We start from the raw sequence: 17,808 nt of genomic DNA on the forward strand, positions 1-17,808 counted from the left end.
TCCACTCCCACTTCATGTTTGAAAAATGCAACACATGCCGTTGCCTAGCAGACCGAGAGGGCGGAGCCGCTAACAAATACACACACACACAGGTTCACGACAGCATTGTGACATCATAATGTACCAGTTTACATCATAGCATACCTCTTAGCCAATAGCGGTGGCAGATTTAAATTCAAATACAGTGCAGAGTTTTTACCTGACAACGGCCCAACACTGAAAGTTTTAAGCAGAATATTTAAATTTGAACTAAGATGCACTGAAGTGCCAAATTATTGACTACACGTGTCTGCAGCACGATTAGACATTCATTTATTTAGTTTATCAGCAAAATAAAGTTGATTTGGGGGTGACTTGCTCTTTAACTTCGGCATCACTGCAGACACTGTTCTGAGCCGCCTCTCCATCATTTACATGACCCAGAGATGCTAAACTCCTCCCCATTAGGTAAGACCTTTCCCCCAACCTGGAGCGGACAAGTCGCCCTTTTCCAGTCCAGAACCAAGGCCTTGGAAGTGCGGGTGTTGGTCTTCATCACAGCGGCATTACACTCAGCTTCCCCAGAGGTTGGCGGTAGAGTTGGATGGTTTGACCTAAAAATAAAACAGGTACATTAAAATCTACTTTTTAAACAGAAACAGTTAAAGCACTATAACAATGACTAAAGGTAGGCAGTAATATTCCAGACACGTCGTTCATCTTTCCTTTTCATGTTCTTCTTTTGGACCAAATCTCTTTATTTTCCCTCATTTATGGGATTTCACAGTTTTTACTGTAAAACACAAACAGAAATGATACCAGAAGGTTTTGTAGGAACGTTAATGCTGCATGGCGTCTTGTTTCGTTACCTAGGGAGATGTGGTGGATCATTATCCATAACCTCCCAATGACTTTCCAGGGGAGTGACAGACACCCCCTTTGGTTTCTATAGCTTTCAACACATAAACACAGCGATGCGTGCCAAAGCAGGTCCCTTTGTTTGTAGGCACAGCTTCTGAGACATACCTCCGTTTTTAGGGTAGAAAATGAAACAAAACTAAATCTGATATGCCAGCTGAGAATCCGCCTCTCTCACTCTGGTTTCTGCCTTCAAGCGCTGAGCTGCTAATTATTAGATGTAATGTTTTTTATACAACGGAAAGGAAACTGCAGCCCATCAGCACCTTGACTCGTCTCCGTCATTAGCGACGCTTGCTGCCAAGTTCTCCCGCGTGACACCAAATAATCATCCTCCAGGTGCACGGGTTTGTGTTTTTATGATGAGAGGGAAATCTGGTTTCACACGATAATGACTCACGCAGGCGTTGACAATGCCTGTTTAGAGACTTTACATTCTCACTTTGTTACACGGTACAATAGAGATGTTAACCATCCTCAATCAGTCCGTTTTTGGTTCTGCTTTAGTTTGTGAGTAAATGCTGAATGTCATGTTCTTGACAAGCAAACAACATCTTGATGAGAAAACAAACGAAACCCTTTTATTTTTACTGGAAGTCATTTACCTAGAAGCTGACTGGCTTTTTATTTCACCAGAACAGCTCTTCTTCCTCTGAATCGCTTCAGTTAACTCCTTCCAGACCATTGTCTCAGATCCTCATCAACCCTCTGCTGACCGTAAAGCTGCTTTAAAGGTGCATTATGGAAGTTTGACAGCCAAAACATGTATAGAAATAATAAATGTCTTCTTCATACATTCTCCTGCAATGCCCTGGTCCTGTAGAATGAGTCCTGGCATTTTTTACTGTGATTGCCTGTTTTTCTGTCAAATCACAGAAAAAGAGAGATGCTCGGGTCGAGCAGGCTGCTTCAAGCGCGTTCACGCTCAGGCATTGCCCGTAGCATTTGCTAGCCGTAGCTTTAGCAGCAGAGAGAGAGGCAGTGCCACTTTGTCGCTGTTCCTAACGCCTAGTGACAAAGCTAGCTACATTTCTGAGGACCCTTAGCTACTTTCTGTAGAACGTTCTTCTAGATATTTCCTGCAAATTAGCAACAAAATAGCCATTTTCACTCTGAACCCTCAGCTGTCATCAAGGATATAAATGTTACAGATCCAGAAGATGTCACTGGCTCTTTAGCTCACCTAGTAAGATGTCTGACTCCCATGCAGAAGACCTGGGTTCTATTCTGGATATGAACATAATTCATTTAGAGTTTCTTTTTTACATGAATGGTATATTTTTACAGTTAGACACCCACATTTTTATTTGAGACTCGCTGAACAGCATTGAATTCACTGATAAAAAAGATGTGGGTTCAACTTTCATTTTGGAACAATTTTTCAAGCAAGGGAAGGGAATGATCTGAGCATGCAGGAGGACTGACCCATCATAAACCTTTGTCGGCTGTGCTGAAGAGAAAGGTACAGAACCACATTATTTAATTAATTAGCTGCGCATTCTCCTGTCCTCTGTTCTCTAGGCCACACGAACACACACACACACACACACACACACACACACACACACACACACACACACACACACACACACACACACACACACACACACACACACACACACACACACACACACGGGACTGTCTCAGCTGTTATTTTCGTTAAGGAGTGTGCACGTACAGCATGCGCGCCTCATGCACGAGCCTACTATTGAAGCTGCCGTTACGCTTTTGGCCTGAGGGGGCAATCGCGAGCATAAAAATTCAAAACTCCGTAAAGTCCCTTTAACAAATGAGCTAAAACATTTTTTCATGCCCCTTAACTGTTCTGACATAGTTTACACATAAATATATTGTGGAGATAAAAAAAAGAATAAAGTGGTTTTCTCACATTTATCTAAAAACCTCAGCCAAAAACATGTTTCAGACAGAAAGTAACTATTGGACCACCTGGTTGTTGATCCCTGGGTCCTCCCAGTGTTGGGAGTAACGGCGTTTAAGTATAACGGCGTTCTTTTTTAGGTAACGGAATAATCTAATTAATTACTTTTGCACTGTTGCAACGCCGTTACCGTTACTGGGGACGGAAGGTTGTGCGTTACTATGTGCTTGTCGAACGTTGAGCAACAGTGTCAGGCTTTCTGACCGCCACACTTCAGCTGCAGCCAGGGAGAGAGAGGTGTCAGTAACGCACTATGGTGTTACAATCACGATGATGATTGGCCGGGTGGGCAGAGACCCTCAGTGTTCTCACGGTCTCAGTCACTGCCTGCTGTAGACACAACAGAGCAGTGATGGGAATAACGCTGTTTTAAATAACTGCATTACTAAAGAATATTATTTTTTCAGTAATGAGCAAACTAATTAATTACCGTCTTCTTTTATCAAAAGAAAAAGCGTGCGTTAAGCAGCGCGGTGTGTTGAAGCTGTCATCAGCTGATCAGGAGCTAAAGAGGCAGATGTTTTCATCCAAGCGCATCAAAAATGAGGAAGACGTGATGAATAGTCTACGGCTGCAGGCGTGAATCTGCAGCCGTGCCCTTCTTAGCGTGACAGCGGGACGTCCCGAAGGTCCGCTCACCTGTTCACCGCTCAGACGTCACAATCTACCTTCCTAGATCATCCAGCTGTAACCTGTTTCTGATCATGTCTTTAGTCCCGCTGTAACACTGATGCGTCAGTCTCAGACGTCATGGAGCTCAGGTGTTATCACAACTACCTGTGTGTGTTCACCACCCAGCTTCAGCTCTTCTGTGTTTGGGTCTGACCCACGTTAGTAAATGTAAGTCCTCCATCAGGCTTGTGCCTCTTCTAGTGTCATTTTAAAGGATTTTATTTATTTATTTAACCGTTACTAGATTAGCAGCAACAGAAATGCTGCTAATAACACACAATTATGTGAAGCTGGAAAATTTTAAATAATGCAAAATTACATTCATTTCTGTAATTTAACTAGACTGAGAGACCATTTAAAGGGTTGGGAACCTTTGCAGGTGCTTCCATTTGCAATTTTAAATTTTAGCTGATTGGGGTCTTGTTAAATATCACACAGTGACCTTTTAATAGTCTAGATTAGTGTAATGTTCCTGTTAGTAGTTCCTCCTGTTAAGTGCTTATTTATTAAAATTATTCAGGTTCATAAAAAACATTTGGACATACATTTTATTATGTTCCAGTTATTACTCATTTATATTTCAGTATTGTAGTAATTTATAGTAAACTAAGTTTAATTAAGGGTGAATCCATTTTCCAGCATTCTTTAATGAAAAAAGTAACTAAATAGTTATTTTTCTTGGTAATTAGTTACTTTTATTATCTCGTAACTCACTTAGTAACTAAGTTACTTTTTTGACAAAGTAATCAGTAACTATAACTAATTACTTTTTTAAAGTAACATTCCCAACACTGGGTCCTCCACTCACGTATTCAGTAACAGAACACCACTGGTGTGAGAGGTTCTCCACTCAATAACATCAGAGAGGGAGAAACAGCCGGCTGCTACCACTTCAACTTTAGGACAAACTACCAGAGTCCCAAAAACAAAAACACTTTTTGAAGTCACGGACAACAAAAGACATTTGGACCTAGAAAACGGCGACTGGTGTTTAGCGTTATCTCGTTTCGTCTGAGATTGTGGGTTTCTGGTTCCAGTAGAAGCGTCTCAGGGAAGATACCCGAGGGGAGGGGTGGGTGTTCCTTGACTGTGTTAGCATTCAAAACCTAGCTTGTTCGTAGATTTGCTATAACAGCTTTAAAGCACCCAGATGGAGTCAGGATTAGCCCCTTACAGGCACTGATGTTGTAGGAACCTATCTGTAATCAGCACTTCACAAACATTCACACAGGTGGAGAGGATTATTGACACTAAACTCAGATTATTTTAGTGTTAATGAAGTAAAGTAGCTATACTAAATAAAGAGCAAGAGTTACATTTGGAACCCATCGTCTGTGGGATGCTACAGAGAAAGATCCGCGTCATGATGGCCTCCAAGTCAGTAGAACAAAGAACATTCCCTTTTCTGTGTGTGTCAGCTCCTGTGTGGATGCTGGTGAAGCAGCGGCTGCTGCATACTGTCTTGCACTAAAAATAGAAGCCTAGCTGTCTCAGACAGGATGATGTCATCACTGAGCTGGTGAGCCACATAATCAACCTCCAATGTAAGCTCTTTGTCAGACGACCTGATCGATCAGAACCAATCAGCTGACAGGAGTTGCTGTGAGGTTTTCCACAGCTGTGTGGCTTTGTTTGACTGTGTGTGAGTGTGTGTTTGTGCGTGTGTCCGTGCCTTCACCTCTCTATCCTGGCGCCACCCTCTTTTCTCTGACAGTTTGAGTGTCTTTCACACTGAACTCCAGCAAAGGGTTTACTCCACGCACACAAAGTGAGCCCTGATCTAAGCTGTCTGTGTCACACGCTGCAACAGCAAAGCCAACACACTCCACAAAGCACAGTGAACACTGCTCAGATCAACACCCACACACACACACATCCTGATGGGTCTTCTCAGAGAGTAGTTGGTGACATCTGCAGCTCTTTCTGCAGGAGGAATATGTAACTTGATCTTATCTGCCACACATCTGACTAGTTAGCATTGCAAGCCCAGATGTTACCATGCTAGAGGTCACATGTCGGTCTGAACTATTTGATAATACTGAGTTTTGCTTGTAATATCACCTCTTTCATTTTTATCAACCTTCACCATAATGATAATGTCTCAAAATATTTCCTGAACCTCTGGACACATTTTTACAAATGTAGGCTACATCTGATACACTTTTGGCATCAACCCCATCCAAGATGGCTACCACAGCTAGCTGACAGAGTGCTGTGTGACAGCAGAAGACCATAACTGGCCTTAAATCCCTTTTTACTCAAGTTTAGACAATCTTACTTTAAAACCTCTGGAATAAAGAGGCTGGACTTAAGCTGCAGTTTTTCTCTGAACATTTGAGAAAAGTCCGTCATCAGTTTACACAGAATCTTATATCAAATCAGAACCATCTTTCACTTCAAAGACCTTCGGGAATCTTTGAAGAGAAGGGATGCCTTTTAAAAACCGCGGTCCAGCTTTATTAGCTCAGAATCAGAATCAGAAAAAGCTTTATTGCCAGCGCTCCAGCGAACCAGAGTATAGGAACTTGACTCTGCAGCACAGCCTGACCAAGGTTACACACACACATGTAGACAGAACAGATACAGGCAGACCACAAGAACAGCCATAACGGCGCTCATTTCAATTAGATGAAGAGGGGAGTACATGAGGATAAATTGGGGGAGGGGAAAAAAGGTATACCAGAGTTACTCCCGACAGGGCGTGGCTTTACTATGTAAAAAAACGCCTCAAACATATAAGCACGAACATCAACAAGTAACAACATGATACACCGAGAGGAAGGCGGCGGGGGGGGGGGGGGGGGGGGGGGGATCCTGTTTCCCCAGCAAGAGCAGCCCTGTATGGCGCTCAGCCACTGTAGCCACAGGTGGGAGGGAGATCTTGGGAGGAGCGCAGAGCACATTGACACCTGCAGGTTGATGACCTTGCCAGGCTGAAGTCCACCAAACCGAAGGCGGGGGGGTAGGTCGGGTTTTCACAGCATCTGTCTGTATTCCTTCGTGGGGGTTTGTTGTTGTCATTCACAAGGCTGCCATGGCGCCAGATTCAGATAACAAGACTTTGTTTGGGTCAGGCTGAGATAATTTTCCTCTCTGCCTTGAAGTCTGTAACTGATCATTCAAGTCCTTCAGTGAAGCCAATTCAGGTTTTAAACATCTCCACACCGTCCTGTGACTCTCTCCGAGATGACTTCCATTTTGCGCACTGATACCGGTAACGCCTCTAGGACATTGCCTAGCTTACGATTCGCCTCGAGTAACGTCCCAGTCTGTGAGGTCCCCACACGGACGGTGCTTTCCGTGGGTGCGGGTCGCCCTCCAATCGCTCCTGTCTTCCCAAATTTACAGAAAACCAGATATCCTCACACTCCAATCAGAAGAAATCCAGTGATCGTCAGGCCACATTTCCACACATCTTCAACATCCTCAATGGACAACTGAGAGAGGCATACGATCTTCCACTCCCTCCAGGAATCGAGCATATATCCCGCTGCGTGTGTCCCTTGCGGGCAAGTGGGAGCCCCCTGCTCCATTCTCATCGTAGAAAAAAAGCTAAGTGTAGAAAAGGCCTTGATAACGTGATTAAAGACATAATCTGCTGGTTTTCAAAGTTTCATCCAATAAATCTAAGCTGCAGTATTTTTTTTATTAAAATGTAGCAGAGCTAGCATGGCCTGAATGCTAAGCTAATGGCTGATGTTAACAGAGACGAGCAGACAAGCTAAAGGAGGAGGGAAGGAGGGCGTTGGCTGCAACATGGATGGATGCTGACAGCTCAGGCTGCTGTCGGGGGCACGGTTTTTGATTAGGTGTCATGTTTCAGTCTCTGTGTGTTCAGGTCAGCATGCCAGCTGCTGCACCCCCCCCCCCCCCCACACACACACACACACACCCAGCATCGATCACAAATCAGTCGATACGAGCGGTCCACCACTGTGTTCCGTTTCTGCTAGATTTGCCTGGTTTTCTGTGGTTCAGCACATTAGGGTGCAGCCCTGTTAGCTCTGTGTGCTGCTTGATGTGCAGATGATCCAGTTAGCTTTAGCATTAGCGTTAGACTTCTGCAGCAGCAGGGGATCACTGCATTAGTGCAGCAGTCTCCGCTCCCCCACCCACCCCCACCACCGTTCTCTCTCTCCCACATTCTCTCTCTTTGTTGCCCCTCCTCCATGTGCAGACAAGGCAGTGTGTGTGTGTGTGTGTGTGTGTGTGTGTGTGTGTGCGTGCGTGCATGCGCAGAGTGGATAGGGATGCTCAGAGCTGCAAGGTGACTGAGGGAATGGAGAGAGAAAAAGAGCTGTGACGATGCAGCAGCCTGTTCCTGAGCATCTTCCTCTCTTCACATCTACACCTCTCTCTGTTTCCCCTCTCCTCCCGTCTCTCTGTAGGCTGAGGTGGACCGCCTGCCCTGTTTGCAGCATCTCTTTCTCAGCTGCAACAACATCATCAGGTAAGAGATTCTTAACTCCCTCATTTCCACAGAGAAGGGGACAGGAGTGGTGGCTGGACAGCGCCACGTCCAACATCCTCGCCCCTTGGGACAGAACAGGCTGAAACACAACCTCACACTCCTGTTTTACTGCTTTAGACAGTTTTCCCATTTAGTTACCCTGATGTGTTTATTGTCAAAACTGTTAAACAAACATGTTTCCATTTTCTCCAAAGTTTCAAAGATTAAGAAGGTGATGATGGCAGATTTATTATTTGAACTGATTTGCTTCATAGCTGACTGAGTGTGTGACATGTTTGAATACCTGCATGTTACTTTGTTCCCTCGACCTGGTAGTTTTATTCTCACTGCCCAGTTTAGTTTAGGGATCTAGATGTGAAAAAGTGAACTTGACTGACTGAAGCAGGACTGGGGTTCTGGGCAGGACAGCTTCCTTTGCCCCTGGTCACCTTGTTCTGTTAGATCTGAGCTGACATTTCATGCCAGCGCTGTGGTTTGAGTGTCCGTACCATTCAGCATCACACGCAGACAGCATGAAAGGCAACAAACCAGGACTTTATTTTTACTGGAAGTCAGCAGAACTTTACAGACACATGTCACTGAAACCTTAATATGTTACCACCTTCAAAATTTCTCTTTTTTCAGTTTTATTTTGTTATTAAAACTAAATTTGAGTGTGTTTTAAAGCAGGAGTTTTAAATGAGGTGCTTGCACCTTTAGATTATGTGTAATGCTGATAGGACACCAGCCGTGCTCTGTTGCTAGGTAAAGATACGCACTCGTCGGTTTGGTGCGCCCAGCTCACCCAGCTAAAGGAGCAAAACTCTCCAACGAACATCTGTAATTATTAGTTTAAAAGAAAGAAAGAAAACGATCTTTTAAGTAGTGCCTCTCAAGACAAAAATCACGAGGAGCTTCACAAAAACAAAAAATTAAAACATTAAAAAGATCCAAAAAAATCTTAAAAATGACAAAAAATAAAAAATTGTGAAAAAAAAGATGATGTCATCTGTTTGTGTTGGGTTGCATCTAAATTAGGTTTGAATGTTTTTTAAATGAAGAAACAAAGCAGCGACGGCACAATTTCCACCACATCTTTACAGAACCATCTCGTGCATAAATCTCATATTCACTCCATTCAGACCCCGGGGGCTGCAACCTGTGGCTCCGGGGCCACGTGTGCTCTTCAGCCCTTTTTGAAGTGGCTCCTTGCAACTTTGATGAAATACTTCACAAACCTTGGGAATGTTTAAGCCAACGGCAGGAAAACATTGTAAAATGCGTGGAGTTTCCACTACTTCCAGCTGTACCATACAGCAGGGTATTTCTACATAAAAACCTTTATACAATAAAAGCCTGGTACTTTTAGGACTTTAATGGTGGCTATTTATTCAAATCTGAACAAACTGACTTAGTTTAAAGGTTTTATAGGGTAACACTCTAAAAAATAAAGCACTGGTTCAACAAAAAAAATGTTAACGTTTTCCACTAGAATTTTTAAGTTAAACCAACTTCTGGCAGAATTACATTAAATCAATGCAACATTTTTGAGTATGGTGAAGTAGCCTTTTGGCCACAACAAAACACATTCCTAAGTTACATGAACTTAATAATTGTCAACAAGAACGCAAGAATTTAAGTTGGTCCAATATAATATTTTAGTTATACAGTAGCTTTTTGGTCACAAAAAATAAACTTCAAATATGAACTGAATTATGTTTGATCCCTGCAGGAGATTCTATAAGAGCATTTTTCTGTTTCTCAGGAGGCTAATTTGCTCCAACATACAACCATGTCGATTTGGTCGTCTCTTATAACCATGACTACCTTGTGGGCGGGTTCATCCAAGATGGTGCCCGCCCACAAAGAAGTCAAGGTTCTAAGACATTTTACAAAACTGTGAAGATCTGATTGAGATCTGGATGTCTTCTGAACCAGAAAGTGTAATTTTCTTGTTAATGAAAACATGATCATTTATTCCTCTTCGCATCAAACCTAAAAAATAAACAGAAAATTCACATTAGAGCATAAATTCTTAATGTTCAGGGCCATATTGATGTTGTGGCTTTGCTTAAATTACATTTATTACAGCAGATGGTACTCCTGGTTTAGTTTAAGTTGAACTAAAGTTTGTTTACCCTTGTCTTGGTTTAATTTTAGGGCAGTTTAATCGTAGTAAAATACCAAAAAAGAATAATTAGACACATTTTTATATCTTCAGGCTTAATTTTTATATTGTTTATTAATAACTAATGAAGTAGAACAGAAGATGCTTCCTTTTGGAGCTAAAGTTAAAGGATCATCTTCCATCTGTGTCAAACAGGAGGTTATTTATGTGCTACTTATAGGATTCAGTAAGGCGTTACAGTTATCTGCTCTTGTCTTAGCTCTTCATTAATCATCAAACCCAACAGCTAATAAAACAGCAGGCATCTCAGAACCACCAAGCACTCTGTTTGCTGCAGGTTTGGTTCCAGTCTGTGATTCATCAAAGCAAAATTAGCAACAACGCAGCCGACACCTCCTCACCTGTGGCAGCCATTCATCACGGCTGAAGTTTTACTACAACACGCGTTTAAAGTTTTGTTTGTTTGTTTGTTTGCAGTTTTGATCAGCTGGCCTGCCTCGGAGAGTCACGCTCCCTTTCTGAGCTCACCCTGGATGGGAATCCTGTAGCCCTGGAGACATGGTACAAGCAGGCCGTCCTGCGCTGTGTGCTTCATCTGAGACGGCTGGACATGAAGCGCATCACAGTAAGAGTCCAACCGTTAGGAGTCTGTTGGGAGATGAACGGGGAAGCTTTTAAACAAGGTTATTTGTCGTTGAGTGAGATAAAAATCAGAATCTGTGACTCCGTCACGATGAACTCCGTAAATCTCCTGTTTCTCTTCATTTAGCCGCATCCAGGTCAATGCACGAACAGAACGCACATTCTCTTTTAGAATGTCATCTGGACCGGACCTATTCAGATCTGACCTCAAAAGCACACCTGATCCAACAGAACCCGATTCAGCAGGGCCTGTCCTGTCTCTCGCCTGGTTCTAAAGGAGGTTTGCTGCTTTGTGAAGGTCCAGCTGAAGCATTCCAACTAGGATGAGGTCTGGACTTTTACCGGACCGCAGTAGAACCTGGGCTCTTTTCCTCAGCTGCTTTGTTTGGGATCATGGTTCTGGTCCACGAGCCGATCAGACGGACCCACACCATCAGCCTTCCACCATCTTGCTGTCAGCTGGGGTCAGCTGATATGTGCTGCTGTGCATTGTGGGTAAACTGCTTTTCTTTTGTCTCACTTCTCCAGAAGCCTTGTGGTTCATTCAGATAAAACTACACCGACCTTTAACCTTTTACCTGCGACCTGAGGCCTGCCGAGTCTGAGACGGACCTTTTCTTTTGTCCTTCCTCTGATCCTTGTCCTCTAAGTGATCTTACTGGGATGTCTACTCCTGGGAAGTTTGGTAACTCTTTTTAAATGTTTCCACTTGGGAATCATCTCTTTGTAGAACGATGGACTCCTAGATATTTGGACATGACCTTTAACCCTTCCCAGCTTGATGGGCAGCAAGAGTTGCTGCTGTAATGTCACTGCTGATGTGTTTCTTCCTCCTGGTTAACACACGCCTGTATTCTGCAGAGCTTTTCACCAGGAGGGTCCCAAACAACCGAAGTCCTGTGGAAGCTGCAGCTTTTCCTTTTAGCTTTTGTTTCTTATGACCTGATCGGATGGTTTTTGCTCTTTGAGGTTTTAGTGAATGGTTTCAGAGCCTGTTAAAGATCAGGCGACCCGGTTCTTGTGGTTCTGTCTCATTAGCTCGGGACTCTTTAGTGTTTTCTGGTTGCTAACAGAGGCTCAAATCGACTACGACATAAAATAAACATTTGCAGCGGACATTATCACAGTTCACTTGAGCAAGACGGTGATTATTTTCATAACCCATGAAGACACGGTGTTTGCACCGTGTGCCAGAAAAGTGCTACAGTAAAAGATCGGCGTGCTTTCAGAAGCTGTCAAGCAGAGCGCTCCCAGGTCTGAGCTTGTAGCTTAGAGGAATCTGAACGCCCCACACACCTTGCCCTCAAAACATACAGTAAAGAAAAAGGAAGATCGTGACTCAAATCTCGGCCGTTTTTACGTTTTACTTGATGTTAAGCCCACGTGATCAGGATCTGCAGGTTTCAGCGGTCCGTAAAGCCTCGCCAGCACATAGATCCCAGGTTTATGTTTCTGTTAGCTGTAATCTAAATGATCTTTGACCTCAGCTGGTTTGTGAAAACGTGCCCCTACTGCACTACGATGCCACCAATACATGAAAACCTCAGACTGACTGCTGGCAAATTAGCTATTATAAATGTAGAAGGTCCATGGTTATTTTAAAAATACTGAAAAATTACTCTGTGGCTCATTTATTTTTGTAATAATTAAATATTTTAGAGGAAAAATCATAAAATGTTTGAATTTGCAGACTAAAGGGATTGATCTTTAATAGAAAATAGATTTATTCAGCAGACTTGGTGACACAGGAACTTGAACTGATTGCGTTGTTTCTGCTGATTTACCCTCGCTCTGAGTCGGCTCTCTCAGATTGTGTTGGCAGCAGTGCATGCTGGGAGTTTCCCCTTTCCACAACAGCTGGGCTCGGTGAACGAGAGCCTGAAAATCAGAAAGATAATCCTGTGATGCATCCGGCTGGTGTGTGAAGTCGTCCCGGCATCGATCGTAGTGGATCTTGGGTGTCGAACCCAAACCCCCACCCCCGCCTCTCTCTTGAATAACATACAGCTGATGAATGGAGCTCGACTCTGATTGCGCCAGCTCTCCTTTTCAGGACGAGGATCGGCGCATGGCAGGTGTACATGCTCGAAAAGAGGAGGAGAAGAAGAAGGAGAGTCACAAGCAGACCATTCATAAGGTACCGACCCTGATCTGCATCACCGTGTTGTTTTTATCCTGGTTTAGAGCAATAAAAACAGGTTCATCTCCTCAGATTAGTCAGATTAAACAGCGTTTAACTGATTTAAATGTTAGATTTTCTTGGAGGAACTTTGATAACATCAAGACTTTTAGCTGATTTTTAAATGAAGTATAAAGCGTTGGTTATAGAGACGATACCCAGGGTCAGGAACAGGGATTTATTTAAACAGAAGCCATTTTGCTCTGGTTTCACCATTCATCTGTATTTAACCTGCCCATCACACCAACATCGTTGGATTATTTGTGTTTTTACCCCTTTGTTGACCAGTTTAAATCAATTTCTTGCTCATTTCTCAGGCTTCTTCCAGTTATAGAGTTATATAATGTTTTGGCATTAGCGACATATTAGGACCGCTCAGAAGGCAAAAAATATAACAAGAAGATGTTATTTTTCTCCCAGCTTTAAAGGTGCATTATGGAAGTTTGACAGCCAAAACATGTATAGAAATAATAAATGTCTTCTTCATACATTCTCCTGCAATGCCCTGGTCCTGTAGAATGAGCCCTGGCATTTTTACTGTGATTGCCTGTTTTTCTGTAAAAACACAGAAAAAGAGAGATGCTCGGGTCGAGCAGGCTGCTTCATGCGCGTTCACGCTCAGGCATCGCCCGTAGCATTTGCTATCCGTAGCTTTAGCAGCAGAGAGAGAGGCAGTGCCACTTTGTCGCTGTTCCTAACGCCTAGTGACAAAGCTAGCTACATTTCTGAGGACCCTTAGCTACTTTCTGTAGAACTTTCTTCTAGATATTTCCTGCAAATTAGCAACAAAATAGCCATTTTTGCTCCGAACCGTTCTTTGAACGTTGTTTCAGCTGTCATCAAGGATATAAATGTTACAGATCGAGAAGACACCACTGGCGCTTTTGCTCGCCTAATAAGATGTCTGACTCTCATGCAGGAGACCTGGGTTTGAGTCTGGGTGTGAACATATTTCATTTAGAGTTTATTTTTTACATTAATGTTATATTTTTGTACAGTAAGATGCACACATTTTTATTTGAGACTCGTCGAACGGCATTGAATTCACAGATAAAAAAGATGTGGGTTCATCTTTCATTTTGGAACATTTTTTCAAGCAAGGGAAGGGAATGATCTGAGCATGCAGGAGGACTGACCCATCATAAACCTTTGTCGGCTGTGCTGAAGAGAAAGCTACAGAACCAAATTATTTAATTAATTAGCTGCGCGTTCTCCTGTCCTCTGCCTCTGGGCCACACACACACACACACAGGACTGTCTCAGCTGTTATTTTCATTAAGGATTGTGCACATACAGCATGCACGCCTCGTGCACGAGCCTACTATTGAAGTTGCCGTTACGCTTTTGGCCTGAGGGGGCAATCACGAGCATAAAAATTCAAAACTCCGTAAAGTCCCTTTAAAGAGCAAGTCACCCCCAAATAAACTTTTTTTTGCTGATAAACTAAATAATCGAGTGTCTAATCGTGCTGCAGACACGTGTCGTCAATAATTTGGCACTTCAGTGCATCTTAGTTAAAATTTAAATAATCTGCCTAAAACTGGCAGTGTTGTGCCGTTGTCAGGTAAAAACTCTGCACTATATTTGAATTTAAATCTGCCACCGCTATTGGCTAAGAGGTATGCTATGATGTAAACTGGTACATTATGATGTCACAGTGCTGTCGTGAGCCTGTGTGTGTGTGTATTTGTTAGCGGCTCCGCCCTCTCGGTCTTCCAGGCAACAGCATTTGTTGCATTTTTCAAACATGAAGTGGGAGTGGAGTTATACTCTGGTAGGGGGTGACTTGCTCTTTAAGTTTTAACTCCAAATGTGCCAATTAAAGTCAAAATGTTGAGATTAAAGTTAAAATACTATTTATTACAAAATGATAAAGGACAAAATTAAAGTTGTTTTAAGGAAAGATGGCAAATTAAAAAGTAAAGCAGCACAGCGAAGACTTATAATACCCATAATGCCTTGCTTTGATTGAATCCTGCAAATGCTGTTGTGACTCAGCATTTTGGCTTCATTCTAGTAAGTAAGTACATTTTATTTAAATAGCACTCATCACAGACATAGAAAGTGCTTCACATGGATCAAATTAAAACATAAAGTCATAAAATCATAATGATCTACAAACAGAAATAGAAAAAATAAAGTCATAAACTTATAATTCTTCCTACTTGTAGCTCTAGAACACGCCTCTACATGAGTGCTTCATATTAGCATGAGTTTACCATGACAGCAGAGCTGGATGGAGTCTGAACCTGCGGAGCACGCGGTCCAGGGGGGACTTGTTCATCCACAAAAAAACCACCCTGTTCTGTCTTCATGCACGTTTAAGCTGTGTGTGTGTGACCCCCGTGTGGTTTACTGTGATGTGGAGCTCTTTGTGTCTCCATAACCCAACTCTCACTAATCCCTGGTGTTGAGAAAAGGCTGTAGCTGTGGGTCCACGAGGGCAAAGACTCATTATGCTCTGACTGCTGAGCTGTGGCTACGGTGAAAAACATCATTCAATCAGCAGGGTGTTGGTGTCAGATATTAAACGTGTAATTAAACCAGATCATCACATATTCTTTAGATTTCATTTAAACAAGATGGCTCCTGAGGTTTGTCCTGCCCTTCCAGGAGAAACGGCGTCTGGCGATCCGTAATGCAGCCCAGCAGTGGGAGGGCGTCATGGCCACCCTGGAGCTGCCTCCAACCAACGGCAGCAAGGAGGACGTGAGTCCAGAGAACAGCCCGGCTCACAGTCCAGCACAGACCAATGGCCTTGCACAGGAACCTTCTCCAGAAGAACCAAGGTGCACCACGGGATGGTTGTTTCCTGCTGTTTTTGGAGCTGAATGATGAGGTTTCTGTTGTTTTTAAAAGCTGTCACAGAAATAAGATCTCAACAACAATGACGTCTGCAGAAAATTCTGATCTCTAGTCAATTGTTGCTACTGATGACCTCATCTTCAGAGGTAGCATTATGATCCAGCTATTATAGATTACATTCCTTCTTATTTAGAAACGTCTGGACACAGTCTACGCTAATGCTCCTTATTGTGACATCACAAACGGGGACTTTTTGAAACGAGGTATAATTTAGGCTGCATGGTGGCGCAGTTGTTAGCACTGTTGCCTCGCAGCACGAAGGTTGCGGGTTCGAAACTCGGCTGCAGCCTTTCTGCGTGGAGATGCGTGTTCTCCCCATGCATGCATGGGTTTCCTCCGGGTACTCCGGTTTCCCCCACAGATCACAACACGCCCTATAGGTTATAAATTGTAAGTCGCTTTGGATAAAAGCGTCTGCCAAATAAATAAATGAACATAAACATAATTTGTAAAACCAAAAACTAGATGGACTGTTTGGATCATTTACTGAGGCAGTAGAAACCCACATGGCAGCACAAATGGATGCAAAAAATCAAACAGGTCTAATTTGAACAGAAAGTGCGAGAAGGACACTCTTGAGGGCCAGGATTTGTTACAGGGTGCATTTTTCTGGGGAGCCCTCCACATGTTGTGGGCAGGTTGACCACTTTTGCTTTTGTTTACGGAGACGTGTAATCCCAGTCTTTTGCAGGAAAAAAGCTTTTGTTTTATTCTCGAGTCAACGTTGCTTTGTGATGAGACGCTGTTTTTGTTGCTTCATTTGCTGCACTTGAAGACACTTTAGGTCTTCCATCACTATTCCCGGAAAAGCCAGATTCCAGATATGTAGTCATTCAAATTTCAGCTGGTTTAGTCGTTGCGTTCCTCGATGATGTGGACAGACTTTAAAATTGTCCTCTGTGCTAATTAGCTCCTCTGGAGAATTATTAATTGTTTTGATTTGTCGTTCATATGTATGCTCCTGACAGGCGGGTGAGCCCAGGTTCAGGACCAGAGCGACCATCAGGGACAACAGAAAGCAGACTTCGCACCAACAGCCGTCCAAACAGCCCTCGGGATCCAAAGTAAGATATCAACACCCTGGTGGTGAAGGCTGGCCTTTGGATCAGAACGTCTCTCTGGTTCTATCACTTCCAGTCCCATCTGCCCATTTATTGTACATTTTCTTATCTATTGTATGGAAGCATATTGCTACCACCCTTTCAAAATAAAATCTGTGATATTTTCATTATCTTTTAAAATATTTTTCATTTTGAAAGTGAATATTTTCTTATTATAATATAATACATATGGTACACGTGATTTTTATTGTTCCAAAATGTATCCCAGTACATAAAAAATGTAGTTTGAATGTGAGAAATATATTGTAATATCACAGTATGGCTCAATTTTATTTTGAATGGGTGGCAGCCACATGCTTGTATAACGTTCTTTTATTATTTCTGTCGCTCATCTTTATTCCTGATCTCTACCATGTTCAGTATTTTTATCTTTCCTACCTCACTGCTGCTTCCTGAATGTGACCAAAGTGTGTTGCTTCTGTATTAAAAGCGCTCAAAACTCAAAGTTTCATCACAATTCACACGTTATTTTACAAACTGTTGTGCAGTCATTTGCATTGAATTCTGCAGGGATCTGTGCATGCTTTGACCATAGAGGTACACTTTTGTATTGGCTATACTTGGACTAGCTGTTAGCTCATCAATCCTACAGGATGTGAACTCTGCTTCCCAGAACAGAGGCTGTCCAGGAAGACAAATAAGATATTATTTAAGTCTGCGTTCGGCCTCGGTTGCTGGTGAACTCATGCAGATCTATGTTGAGCTGTCCAGGTTTTTAACACCACGTTAGAAGGTCTCTGTGCTCTTATGTTCTCTCCTACGCAGAGGACAACACCAGGCCTAAACATGTTATTAGAGAGAGGGCTGAGATGAAAGTGAGGGTTGTGTTTGGGGCTATGATTACATTTTCAAAGAAGCTCTTTCCTTCCTGCACCAGGATATAAAAATGGCCCCAAAAGCAAAAGCTTTCCTTGA

At 42.9% G+C, this 17,808-nt stretch overlaps 1 protein-coding gene across 3 annotated transcripts in view; it reads left to right on the forward strand.

Annotated features, from left to right (window-relative positions):
• Positions 1 to 17,808, forward strand: part of LOC139071854 (leucine-rich repeat-containing protein 49) — a 57,250-nt gene that overhangs the window by 14,908 nt on the left and 24,534 nt on the right. For all 3 annotated transcript variants that reach the window (XM_070555151.1, XM_070555153.1, XM_070555152.1), the window contains 5 exons: positions 7,897 to 7,958; positions 10,564 to 10,711; positions 12,782 to 12,865; positions 15,521 to 15,696; positions 16,741 to 16,836. In XM_070555151.1, the coding sequence (XP_070411252.1) occupies positions 7,897 to 7,958; positions 10,564 to 10,711; positions 12,782 to 12,865; positions 15,521 to 15,696; positions 16,741 to 16,836 (566 nt within the window). The remainder of the gene's footprint in view (positions 1 to 7,896; positions 7,959 to 10,563; positions 10,712 to 12,781; positions 12,866 to 15,520; positions 15,697 to 16,740; positions 16,837 to 17,808) is intronic.

The sequence above is a fragment of the Nothobranchius furzeri genome, chromosome 9 (genome assembly GCF_043380555.1).
Source record: "Nothobranchius furzeri strain GRZ-AD chromosome 9, NfurGRZ-RIMD1, whole genome shotgun sequence".
NCBI lineage: Eukaryota > Metazoa > Chordata > Actinopteri > Cyprinodontiformes > Nothobranchiidae > Nothobranchius > Nothobranchius furzeri.